The sequence below is a fragment of the Chrysoperla carnea genome, chromosome 5 (assembly GCF_905475395.1).
Source record: "Chrysoperla carnea chromosome 5, inChrCarn1.1, whole genome shotgun sequence".
Taxonomy (NCBI): Eukaryota; Metazoa; Arthropoda; class Insecta; order Neuroptera; family Chrysopidae; genus Chrysoperla; species Chrysoperla carnea.
This window is the reverse complement of record NC_058341.1, coordinates 24,920,844-24,933,028: the sequence shown is the minus strand read 5'-3', so window position 1 is coordinate 24,933,028 and position 12,185 is coordinate 24,920,844. Positions and strand designations below refer to the sequence as shown.

Sequence of the window (12,185 nt, the reverse complement as noted above, 5' to 3'; positions counted from 1 at the left end):
CAATAAGGAATCATAACCTAGTAAGTAAATCCGGGTTAATATTACAATAAAAAATTATACAAAATTTATGTAGTGTTAAATTTTTTATAAAATTAATTATTATTTTAAATGATACAAATATATAAACCGGAAAAATCTAATTAATAAATTATCATAATTTTTTTGAACTGTTATTATTTAGGTGAATAAATTCACAGCAATGTAACAACAAAAAATTTCAATTATATTCGTTTATTATATGATAATTAATTATGTAATAATTAGTATAAAAAATTTTATTACAAATATAAGGGCCGTACTATTGATTTTCTTAGGTTTATAACCAACAAAAATATCGCATGAGGTTTTATTTAAGAAATAAATACTTACCGGCTTAAATATAAGACAGTGATACACTTCTCACACTAAAACATCACACAAAACTATATTAAATTATTAAATCAATCACTGATTTCACACATAAATACTAATTTAATGACTAGAAATACAAATATCATGGCAATTTTTTCTTAAATTTCAAATTCTGACTTTAGCCATTTCAGCCATGATGCTTTTCAGACTTTAAAATCAATATTTAATAGTTGAAGCACGACACGACAGAGGTTAGCACATCACATAGGTACACAACTCACTTCGTAAAAGTGTTTTAACGGACGCTACTACTCTATCTAATCAATATTAGCCCTTCACACCCTTTCAATTTTTTGATTTTATAAATTTTTTAAAATGTTTAAATAATACATTTATTAAAACAATTTTATTCTATTTATAGTTGGATTTAGCATTTAGGTATTGTTACAGTAACTTATTTTTAACGGATATTGTAATATAATGTGAAATAATGTAACTGTACCAATATAGTCAACATAGAAATATTTCTGTGTGCATGGTTGATTCAACATATTGTAAAATGTCTGGGAGACACGTGCATTTTTTTACATACAGCTTATATTATTTATCATGTGGTATTCAACTGCTAATACATACTAGTTATTATTGGTTAATAAGGAAGGATTAGTCGCATAGAATCATGTAAACTTAATTTTTAGTAAACTGTTTCCATTTGGAAATTCTAAAGTTAAAAAACTAGCTGTTTCTAGAGGTTTTTAGAAACTGTAAAAAAGAGAACGACGTTGATAAAGTAGCTTCGAGCCATGCTTATTTCAATAACAAATAAATATCACAATTCCCAAAATAAAATTGTATGTTTATTATAAGTCTATATTTTTGGGGAAATGTGATTAAGAATTTTGTTTAACAATCATACAACAACAGATTGTTCAATATTAATTTTTCTATTGTAATACAATCATAGTCAGTAGCTAAATTTAATTCGGACAACACATTAAAAATTGAAATATCCATATTTAGCGAGATGTAAAATTTCTTTTTGCGGCTACTTTGAATAATTATATTTTTAAATAAATGTCTGCTCCAATATCGCAGTATTTTCGGACATTGGTGTATGTTTAAATGAACTTTTTTGCTTATTTGAGCTAGAGAAAACGCGTCCAAAATAGAGGTGTGCAATTTTGAAACATTCTATATAACAAACACAGGGGATTATTTACCTACGCATATCACATATTCTTTACGTGCAGAACCGAATTAAGCGCCACTCGCGGAAATATTTGCAAGTTCCATATATTTTCATAAAATGATTAATATGAGTTTTCACATTATGCTTAAATCAATTATATAACAAAATTATCTATATTTTAAATAAATAACATTAATATTTAACAATATAGACAATATTATTACATAAATGATTAAATCATTGTTTGAAAAACTCATAATAATAATATATTGAAAAGATAAAGAACTTACAACTATTTCCGCACGCGATATGAGTTTTCGCATAATGATTTCATCAATTATGTATTAATATTGCCTATATTTTTGAATAACTGATATTATTATTTAACAATACATAAATGATTAAATCATTGTGATTAAATACAAATTTTTTCATTAACATAATGAAAAAATATAGAACTTTACAAATAATTACGCGCTGCGCTAAATTCCATTCTGCACGCAAGGGATATTTGTTATAAGCTTTAGTACTCAAATTACTCGAAATACAAAACGAACCATGATCGGTTTTTGTGCATATTGCAACACTTTTGATCAGAAGTTTCAGAGATCATTCCCCAGAGTTTGACAGATAATATTTTAGATCATACGAGGTCCCTTAAAGTATATTACATTTTAACATTTATGGGTCATTTGAGTAGTGTCCATATATTTATAACACATAAAATATCATATATTATTACTCTAGCAAGTTTTTTTCGGCCCTACCCTTATCTTCCTTATTTCTTTATCAAATTTCTTGATTCACCCCTCATTTTCAAGCTTATTATTATACGGTCTAAAAATGTACCGCTTAGGAAAAAACACGCTAGACAAATAATTTGAACGAAAAATATCATACATTTAAATAACAAGTTTATTAGGTTAAAACATGTTCGTTTTTACAGATACTCTCCTAATACTCTAGACATATAATTACTATTTTTAATACATGTTCTCTTAATATTAATTTGAGGACTTTTGACTTTTTTCACCACTTTTCTACGAAATTCGTTGTTTTTAGCCACGGGTTACGGTAACTACGGCATAATTCTTCACGGGTCGAGCTAGTATTAATATTAATTTTACAATATGAATATAATGTATTTGTGGTGGCGTGGTTGTTAGTTACATGCTGTTGGTTAATTTGGTAGTGTGGATGAGGTTAAGCCCTTTTTAGGGTTCCGTAGTCAATAGAAAAAAAATAAAATCTTTGTAATTTTTTAATATAATTTATTGAAACTAATATAATTCATTGTTGTATAATTTACACTGTACAAAATATTTTAATGACTATAAACAGTAAAAAAAATTTTTGAATAGCATAATATTATTTAGCTCCGGTTCAGAAAAAAACCGATCTTCGTGCTGCTTCAAAATGCAGCAATTTAAACAATTTTATCTACTTTGAAAAGAAATATGTGTATAATAAGTCCAATCGAAGAACGGCTCGTATCTGAATTGCAGCGTACTATTTAGCCTCAACATACTCACTCAGACTGGAGTTTTATAAAGAGTTCTATCTTATAAAATAATAAAAATTCACTTAAAAATATTTTATATACAACTTTATTAGTTTATTAAGTTAACGGACAACTTTACCAATTTTCCAGCTTTACCATAATAGTGTAAACCACTCACTTTTTGCTTAAATCTGATGGAATGTGTTTCTTGAGTGTGAAATATCGTTCGAAAATCATGAGTTAGTTGCGCAAATGTTTTTATTTTTTAATAAACAATAAATTGTTAAGTCCATGTATAATTTGATATACAAAATAATAAATAGGCAACTTGTATTACGTATATGTTATACATGTATAGTATTAGTGTTTTTCATGACTGACTGTTTGTCAGATAATCGAAAAACTCTTATAGATGGATAACATATACATAGTCAAGTTACCTATTTATTAATTTTTTTAATTTGCAATTTATTGTTTAAAATAGAAACATTTGCGCGACTAACTTGTGGATTACGAATGATATTTGACACCTATTATTCACATTCCACTAGAGTTTACAAAAAAATGAGGGGTTTATTTCAATTTCTTCTATTAGCTGATTTTTGTACCTCTTTTACTGTACAATAAGAACAGTTTGTAAATTACTCACGAAGTTTTTTTTAACAATGGTGCTCAATTATTTTAAATAAATCTTAAGGAAGTTATTTAATTAATAATTAAGCGAAAAAAACAGCAACTTCTCAGTAAGTTTGGAAAGTTTGTAAAGTGTTCCTCTAACTAAATATAGGTAGGTAAGGCTAGCTTTTAGCTTCGATGTAAACCCTTTCCAGAAGAGAATTACTTCAGCAATTGCAAATAAATAATGGAGCAATTGCTATCAACATAAAACATTTCGTTATTTTTTTCAATAAACAACGTATTTTTTACAGTAAAAACGTAATTCGTAATTAATTTAAAAGAGAGTTAAAACCACGATCTAGAAAAGACAGATAGAAAAGCCAAATAGACAATGCCATGCAACTTCTTTATTGCGATAAACAGAAACAGAATGGAACGAAATAACGACTTACGATTGGGCGAGATCAATTCAAACGAGATTGACAGATCAATTAAACCAATCATAAATAGTTATTTTAGCTAAGAGTACACCGGAGCGACTGACGTGACTAGAGATAAGGCGACATTAATAATGAATATTCTTTTTTTTATCTTTAAACATACATACACACACTTAATCACATCTCGGTGTTTTTAACCTTTGTTCCGTTCAGTCGGGTTCTTTTTACATTTGGCTTCCTAACTTCTTGATGAAAATGTCACAACGTCAATAATTGCTCTGTCTTTACTAAATTGTGCCAAAAACTAATAAAACAGTTTTATAATGAACACATTGATTTAAAAATATTATAAATTAAAAATAAGATTGTATTCGAGTTAGAATACTATTTTTTAAATTCACACATAGTCTATATGCTAAATCAAAACTAGAATTTGAAATATCTTGCGCTGTGCTCGACCTTGAAACCAACAATCTCCAAAACATGTACATAATTAAAACTTGACTTACTCGATGAACATAATACATTCTAAAATCAATGAAAAAAATATTAATTATGCATCTTTTTAAATAACTTAAAATAATTATCCATAATTTTTTTATAAAGACTGACTAAAACTAAAATGAATGCTTCGGTTAAAAAATAGATAGAATTTAATTTCGATCACAGTTTTCCGATATGATTCATGCCACATATTTAAAAATAAGGTATATTTCATGATTCTGCCTGTTTAACGTGACATTTCAGTCAACTTTAGTCAGAACTGATGATAAACTCAATCTTACCTTAACAAATGCTGTTTAGCATCGGGTATTGTACTTAAATCTTCTTTTAAAATATACTGTTTCGTTCCTAATATGTATTGTTCTATATAATTTTCCCATTTGACTGTCTTTATATTAAAATTAAATAAATTTTTGTCTTCATTATTTAATTTTGAGTATAAATTTACAATATTCTCATTATGAAATACCCATTCGTGAGTCGTAAAATATTCCAGGCATTTAACAGCTTTTTGCATTTTGTCGTGAATTTTAACCATTCTAGAACAATACGAAAAAATTAAATACAAGTTGATATTTTTCTGAGATAATAAAGGGGCTTAATGACTCACATATAACTAAAAGAGGAAAACTTTTTCTTTTTGTATTTTTTAAACGAATCGAAATTTTCAAGTGTGTTCACAGAACCGATAACATTATTTTCAAACTGTATGAAATCCTGCTGAAGAATGCAATATTTTTGATTCAATCATAATTTCATAGAATTTTTTTTGTTAAATCAGCGACCTGACACACGAAAATATCAGATGACTGGCTTTGCTCTAGATCGTTTACTTAACCATCTAATAAATTTGTTGGATGTGCCTTAGGCAAAAAGACTGCATCCGATAGGAATATTTCAGGTTGCAAGGTGTTACCACCTCCAAAAAATACGAAAATGCGTATTTTTAGGAAGCGTCAGCTTTAGTAAAAAATATTTTTAACGGGAAGTATACATTTTCATGTAATTTGATGACCTGTTTAAAAGAATATAAAAAAATTTTCTTATGTGAGTCTAATTTTTCCTAGGTTTGCGCTAAAATTCTACCAAGCAACAACTTACATTGGTTTTCTACCAGAAATAATCGCAATAAAATCCATAATATATGCAGGTAAAGTATGATATAATTTAATGCATATATTGTTAACAAGTCTTGAACTTTTGAAACTGCCACCAGGATACCAGATAACATTATTCAGAGGATGTTTTAATACATATTTTCTACCCCAATTTTCAATATCTCCCCATTTCACTGGATTTGAATTGCCCGAAGTACAATTATAAATCATCAGCTTATTGTTTCTAAAAATAAATATATGTTAAATAATGACAAAATCGTTAATAGAGTTGCCTATCATTTTAAAATTGAATAATAGTAATTTAATACCTGTTATTAGCTGTATCCCATGCTACTGCTATTAATAAGTTAATGGCAATATCAACTGGCACCATATCAGCTTTCAAATTTCGATAACATAGTAGAGTTCTCAATATTCCTAAAAGTACACAATTTTTTTATTTATACTTTTTTAGACCGAAATTAATTCAATTCAATTCCTAGTATAACATAAGACAAGATGAGATATAATGATGCTCAGGGTTGTCGAGGTCCTGAATACACCATGTCAAATGCTTTATTTGCGCTAGCTTTACAGCCAGTTAGAGGCACAGAGAATGACTGCAGGAAATTACAAGGAAACATAAAGAAAAGATATGTCAAGATCGAGATGATTATCTCGTATATCGAAACTTGTATCCAAAAAGTTTAAAAGCGTTATGAGGGTAGTTAACATGAAGCTAGTCAGCCAGTAAGTTATCACAAGAAACTGTGATACGATTAGAGATACAAACGTTTTAAAACAAATTTTTATAATAGTAAATAAACAAATACAAATTTGACATCGATTCATTAAAATAATTTTTATCTGAATTGCAGAATTTGATAAATACAAATGAATAAAATGATGAAACTATAAAAAAATAAAATAAAATATTTGCTTACTCTTAAAATTATAGACAATATTAATGATTACACAAAAAATTATAATATTAGTCATATTATTATGAAATACGATTACTTTCATAATTTTTACTATTATTTACTAAAATTTACCTTTTCCGCCGCCAATGAAAAGACCAGTTGGCCCATTTAAGTTATCCACCCATCCTGGTACTGGTTCATGTAATGCTGCTGTAACTGAAATATAAATATTAAAACAAGATTGTTAGATACACCAAGTGCTGTACAGGGTGTTTCCTATATTCATTTGGAAGCATGAATTCATTCATCATGTACTCACGCATCTTGCAACACCTTTTTTAATTTTTTGATGATTTTTATCAATTCAGTAAAGATAGTTTGCGGACATAAATGGTATTACTCATATTTTAGTACTTGGATCAATTTTTTATATTTCGACTGTACAAAATTTTCAAGTATAGAAAGTTGGGTATTAATTTTTGTGTAAATATCTAATTATGGCATTTTTTTTTTTGTATTTACTAATTAACACTTAAATATTTCTTGTAAGTGATAGTTTTTTAAAGTAATTCAGATATTTGAATCAGTTACGTAACTAGGGATAGGTCCGTGACAAATTTTTTATTTTGTTTTGAAATAATTTGGATTTTTGGGAAATTTTGTTTTAAAATAAGTTGACCTCGTATCGGCACTACCGAGGTAGCTGATATCCAAAAAATACTTAGAAAACGAAGTCAATTCCGAAACACAAAAATTTAAGTATAAAAATCGTAAACATTTGATAAATGATTTTCGTCTGCGATTCTTGAGATATCGGATTCATAGAGTAAAAATTCAAGATGCCAAAATTGATAACTGAATATCTTAGCCAGTGAAACTCGTTTAATTCCTAGTAAATACGTATAAACTCTACAGTGGCGAATCCAAAGTGATGGATCAACTGATCAAAAGTCACGTATAGATATTTTGATTTCAATAATTCGTAGTTACTCGGGGAATGCTTTATATCTCCTTGGATCCGCCACTGAAACTCGAGTAAAATATGTTTGTATCGATTACTTACCAATACTTGGTCGTACAATAGCTACAGGTAAGCTTCCACAATTTTCAACTAATATTTGCTCGGCTAATGCTTTTGTAAATGTATAAGTATTCGGTTTTTGGCCAATAATCCTAAAAAATTATTTAAATAATTTTTATTAATTTTATAACAATTTCAAAAATATCACTTACTTTGGCGTTAAACCTTCTAAAAGATCATCTTCTAAATGTTCAATTGATTGAATGATTTTCTCTGGATCATTCTTTGATGGATATATTTTTTCAGCAATTTCAGTTTCATCACAATTACAGTAAGCAGTCGAAACATGTATGAATGCCTTTAAAAATATAAACAAACGTGATGATTGTATTTTAAAATGAATCTGATATTTAGTTTACGCTAGTTTTAAGCCAACGGATGTTTTTATTATAAATCTACCTGGATAGATAAAAACAATCCTTGAAGTCGGTTATATATCTTGTGAATATATATTATCGGCTAAATTGGAGCTAAATCTACTATCTATTAGAAAAACCACATAAAAATCCGTTGCGTAGTTTTAAAGATCTAAGCATACATAAGGATTTGTAACAGGCAGGCGGATTGAAGCGGCTTTGTTTTATACTACATGTATTGAGTATTGATATTGTTGTTAAAATTTCATATTTACCTTAAGATGTTGCATTTGTTTACATAATTGAAGTAATCGTTTTGTTCCAATTATATTCATTTCTACAGAAAGCCTTAAAGCTTCATCAAATTTGACAGTAGCTGCACTATGAAACACTACTGAAATATTTTCCACTAACAACTGACGATCTGTTGAGTTTATGCCTAAATCAGGTTGTGTTATATCACCCGATATTGGAACTAATTTATTTAGATAATCTGATTTTGTTTTACGCAAATTGTCGAAAAGCTAGAGAAAAAAATTAGGTAAATTAAAAAATAAATTTTTTTATAAATATGGCTTATAAAAAACAAACCGGTAGTTCAACTAATTGGCTAATCCTTTGTTTTGGATCTTGCCCTTTCTTAGGTCTTATTAATAAATAAATTGTTTTTAATCCAGGACATGATCGTAGTAATTTTTCAACCAAAACTTTCCCCATAAATCCAGTTCCACCAGTAATTAGAACAGATCGCCCATTGTACCAAGATGCTATTTCACTATTTGCACTGTTTTCATTTGTACAAGCTGCCATGGCTTAATTTTGGAGTTAATAATGTACTGCTTTCTTTGTAATTAATATCTGTAATTAATTTTTAAAATATATGTATGGTAAACAGACTACAATTATTGATATTAGTAAAATTAAAGATATATTAAAACGTATTTTACAGTTTAGAAAGTATTACTTTTCCTAAAACTAAAAACGGCTGGTTGTCAGAGACGGAATTTAAAATTTCTTAAAAAATATAGCTAATGAAACAGAGGAAAAATACCATTTTCTAGGTTTTCTTATTGACAGCCAGAGTTTTAATGTGATGAAAACGGTGATGATCCCTCTCCGTCTAAAGGGCCAAATGGAGCAGAATTAGTCAAGGCAGACAAATCAGATTTTATGGCATGAAAATTAGCTTAGATACACAATTTATCACACCCTTTCGGATTTTTGCAGTATCCGTTAGATTTTAAATAAAAGTTTCGAGCAAAAGTTGCTTCTCAAACGCGCGGGAAACTTATGAAGTGGGTTTCCGAGAAGGGCCGTGTAGAATGTGCAAAAACAAGTTTAAGTGGCTTGGACCAAACATGCTTTATTTTACCGCTTATGTGTGGAGGACATACCTCCATTATCGACAGAATTCTATAAAAAAGTTCAAAAAACTGACATGCAATAAAAACTCGACGGGAAGAACAAAGCAGTTCAGAAAAACAAACTTTCAATTTGCTGTTTTTCAAATACAATATTTGTTCCGTTAACCCGATAGACAGGCAAGAATACGAAGTAATAACAGAGGGTGAAATTTGATCAAAAGCTTATCTGCTTAGAAAAAGCCAAAAATCGTGAAAAAACTCAAACTTGTAGATATTTCAATATACTAATTGAAACTTGAAAGGAGTAATAATTATTTTTTTTAAAGAAATTTCAACAGTTGAACACATATGTATGTATTGTAATTTAGGTAGATACATAAAATTATAAAAATTATATTCAAGACATGTACTCTAATATTTTCTCAACGAATTGATATTGCATTTGTTTTGCGTCATCCGAAAGTATACTAAATTATCAGATATGAATGACAATTATTGATGTGTATGTCAGTATGTATGTGTGTTCAATTTTTCATTATTCTGTACGGTTCCAGAACGTTTCCTTTTAACAGCCTCTAATGATATGTTCAGTGAATTTTAATTACTTTTTAACTTTCTGGTAAAAAGTTACGATATTCACCACGAAAATCGAAATAACAAAAATTACTGATAACATTATTAGCTTTGAAACATTGACACGTATTGAAAAGAAAACGATTGCCGGGGGTAAACGAAGACCTTAAAAGAATTTGAATTTTAAATTTATCTCAAATAATATTCCTTTTTCAACCACTCTAAATAGCCAAGAAGCACGATACAACCGTAAATATGCCGTCTTTGTGGCAGTATAAGTATGGACTGATACCACCAGAAGTAAATTAATTAGTTTACAAAAATTAGACTGTAACAAATCCTATTAATCGTCCTTCGATTACGAACCAGCAACCAGCACTTGACTATCATTTTACTTTCAATAATAACGTAGGTTCTCTTATTAACTGGTCGCCATATTGTAACAAATGGTTGAAATTCTGTGTCAAGTCTATTACATTTTGAAGTCTTTTTTGCTAAGCTTGGCCGTAGAAAGGGATGCAATTTCCCTCTTCAAAAAGCTAGGTAGCAAATTTTACACATATCAGTCTCGGTTCCTCATAATAATATAATAATAAGTTATAGAAAATAAATTTTTCTAGAATGTATTTGCTGAATATTTATGATTTTTGGAGGAAACGAGGTTACTAATACTACTAATAGTAAGTACCTAATGTTAATAATTAAAAAAGTTATAGAAAATGAATTTTACAATAATTTATCATCTGCCTGTACCAATGTGTAAGTAGAGACCTTAGAGACACGATTAGTTTTAATAAAGAAATACTAACAATGAATTTACGCAAACAGAAAGATATTATCCAAGCCTCTAAAGGTCGTATTCGCTCTGGTTTGTAATATATAGAAATACAATTTAGGTATCACTTATTCATGTATGTCTTCACTTTTATTGAATTTTTTAAAGAAATTTAGGCTTTCTATATAAATTAAAACTTTTCATTTTAATTATTAAAATGGGTAATGGTGTTAAACGTTTATAAAATTTATTACGAAATCAAACAAATTAACGCTGACATAATATATTATTTTTTTAAAATTTAAATAATATTAATTAGGTATAATGAACAATTAACATAAGTAATTAAAACTGTACCAAAATTCAATATTGACATAACTTTTTTTAAATCAATATTTATTTTTCAAAAAATAAATTTTTAATTTACATAAAAAATTGAAGAATAAATTTAAATATTAACGGATTTTTTATTTCCATAAAAAAAAAGCTTACCAAATAGTTTTAAAAAAATTGATGAATCGAAAAAAAACACTTTACAATGAAAAAAATTTATCACCTATCCAAAAATTTGTAAGTGGATCATCACTTTATTGTTTTTCCTCATAAAATTATCACTTTAATTATCGCTTGAAGGAAGGTGTTTATATAAATGGTGGGTTTGTTTGTGTATGCGAACTGTTTTATCACTGATGAAGACACTACAACTTTTGGTCAAGTGTTTTGATTGTTTTCGCTCAACACTTTCTATAAGTGAATTAAAAACTTACAAATTAATAATAATAAATCAACTAAACACATTTTAATGATGACAAAATAAAATTTGTTACCGCCACCACTTTTGGGTGGTGTGGTTTGTTTTATGTCACATTGTTATTGTTATTTAAAAAAAAAAGTAGTATAAACACCACATGACGTCTATGTGCAGGGATTTGATTCGGAATCCGTTAGCTTACAAATTAAGTTAACAATCCTTCTCATAAACAAATTTAATGCTCCGGTTTGAATAATTTTGAAGGTGGTATCCCTACTAGAATTTCACTCTTAGTAAAGGAATTATTCCTATGATTTCGATGAAAACCTTAGATAGATTTCCTCATACGACTTAAACTTATAGTAAAAGTGGCCAAACTTTTATACATTAAGAGTGATCATTTTGATACAGGGTACGGCAGCATAACTTCTTTTTATTGATTGTATGAATGCGAAATTTTGCATTTATGTTCGTTTACACTTAAAGGCTATTTTTTCATCGGACCAGACCGGAAATCAATTGCTATTTTTTCTATTTAGTTTTTTAAAATTCCGTGTTTATGTGAACCATCCAAGGACCGTACAAGATTTGGAGATAAATCCAGGAAGAAATTGCGAACATAAGGCCGGCTATGCCGGCAGAAATCAGATTGATTTTCAAAA

The 12,185-nt window shown here is 28.2% G+C and overlaps 1 protein-coding gene and 1 long non-coding RNA gene across 2 annotated transcripts in view; both read right to left on the bottom strand.

Annotated features, from left to right (window-relative positions):
* Positions 1-679, bottom strand: part of LOC123300366 — a 56,306-nt gene extending 55,627 nt beyond the window's left edge. The window contains exon 1 of the long non-coding RNA XR_006535381.1: positions 370-679. This is a non-coding gene — a long non-coding RNA (uncharacterized LOC123300366). The remainder of the gene's footprint in view (positions 1-369) is intronic.
* A 2,860-nt stretch (positions 680-3,539) lies between these two features.
* On the bottom strand, positions 3,540-11,511 carry LOC123300363 (putative fatty acyl-CoA reductase CG5065). Its single transcript, XM_044882930.1, has 10 exons — positions 11,265-11,511; positions 8,652-8,918; positions 8,336-8,584; positions 7,857-8,002; positions 7,687-7,796; positions 6,756-6,839; positions 6,030-6,138; positions 5,705-5,944; positions 4,885-5,142; positions 3,540-4,627 (listed from the first exon to the last, which is right to left on the bottom strand). Exons 2-10 carry the CDS (start codon positions 8,868-8,870, stop codon positions 4,453-4,455), a joined length of 1,590 nt encoding a protein of 529 aa, XP_044738865.1. The 5' UTR covers positions 8,871-8,918; positions 11,265-11,511; the 3' UTR covers positions 3,540-4,452.
* Between the last annotated feature and the right edge of the window lie 674 nt (positions 11,512-12,185).

Bases quoted from the DNA above. Each gene is read 5' to 3' on its own strand.
- LOC123300363 (XM_044882930.1), bottom strand. From the start codon at position 8,870: ATGGCAGCTTGTACAAATGAAAACAGTGCAAATAGTGAAATAGCATCT. The intron at 6,840-7,686 runs GTAAGTAATCGA...TTTATATTTCAG, and splicing joins TATTGTACGACCAAGTATTG to TTACAGCAGCATTACATGAA. The intron at 6,139-6,755 runs GTAAATTTTAGT...GTGTACTTTTAG, and splicing joins TTTCATTGGCGGCGGAAAAG to GAATATTGAGAACTCTACTA.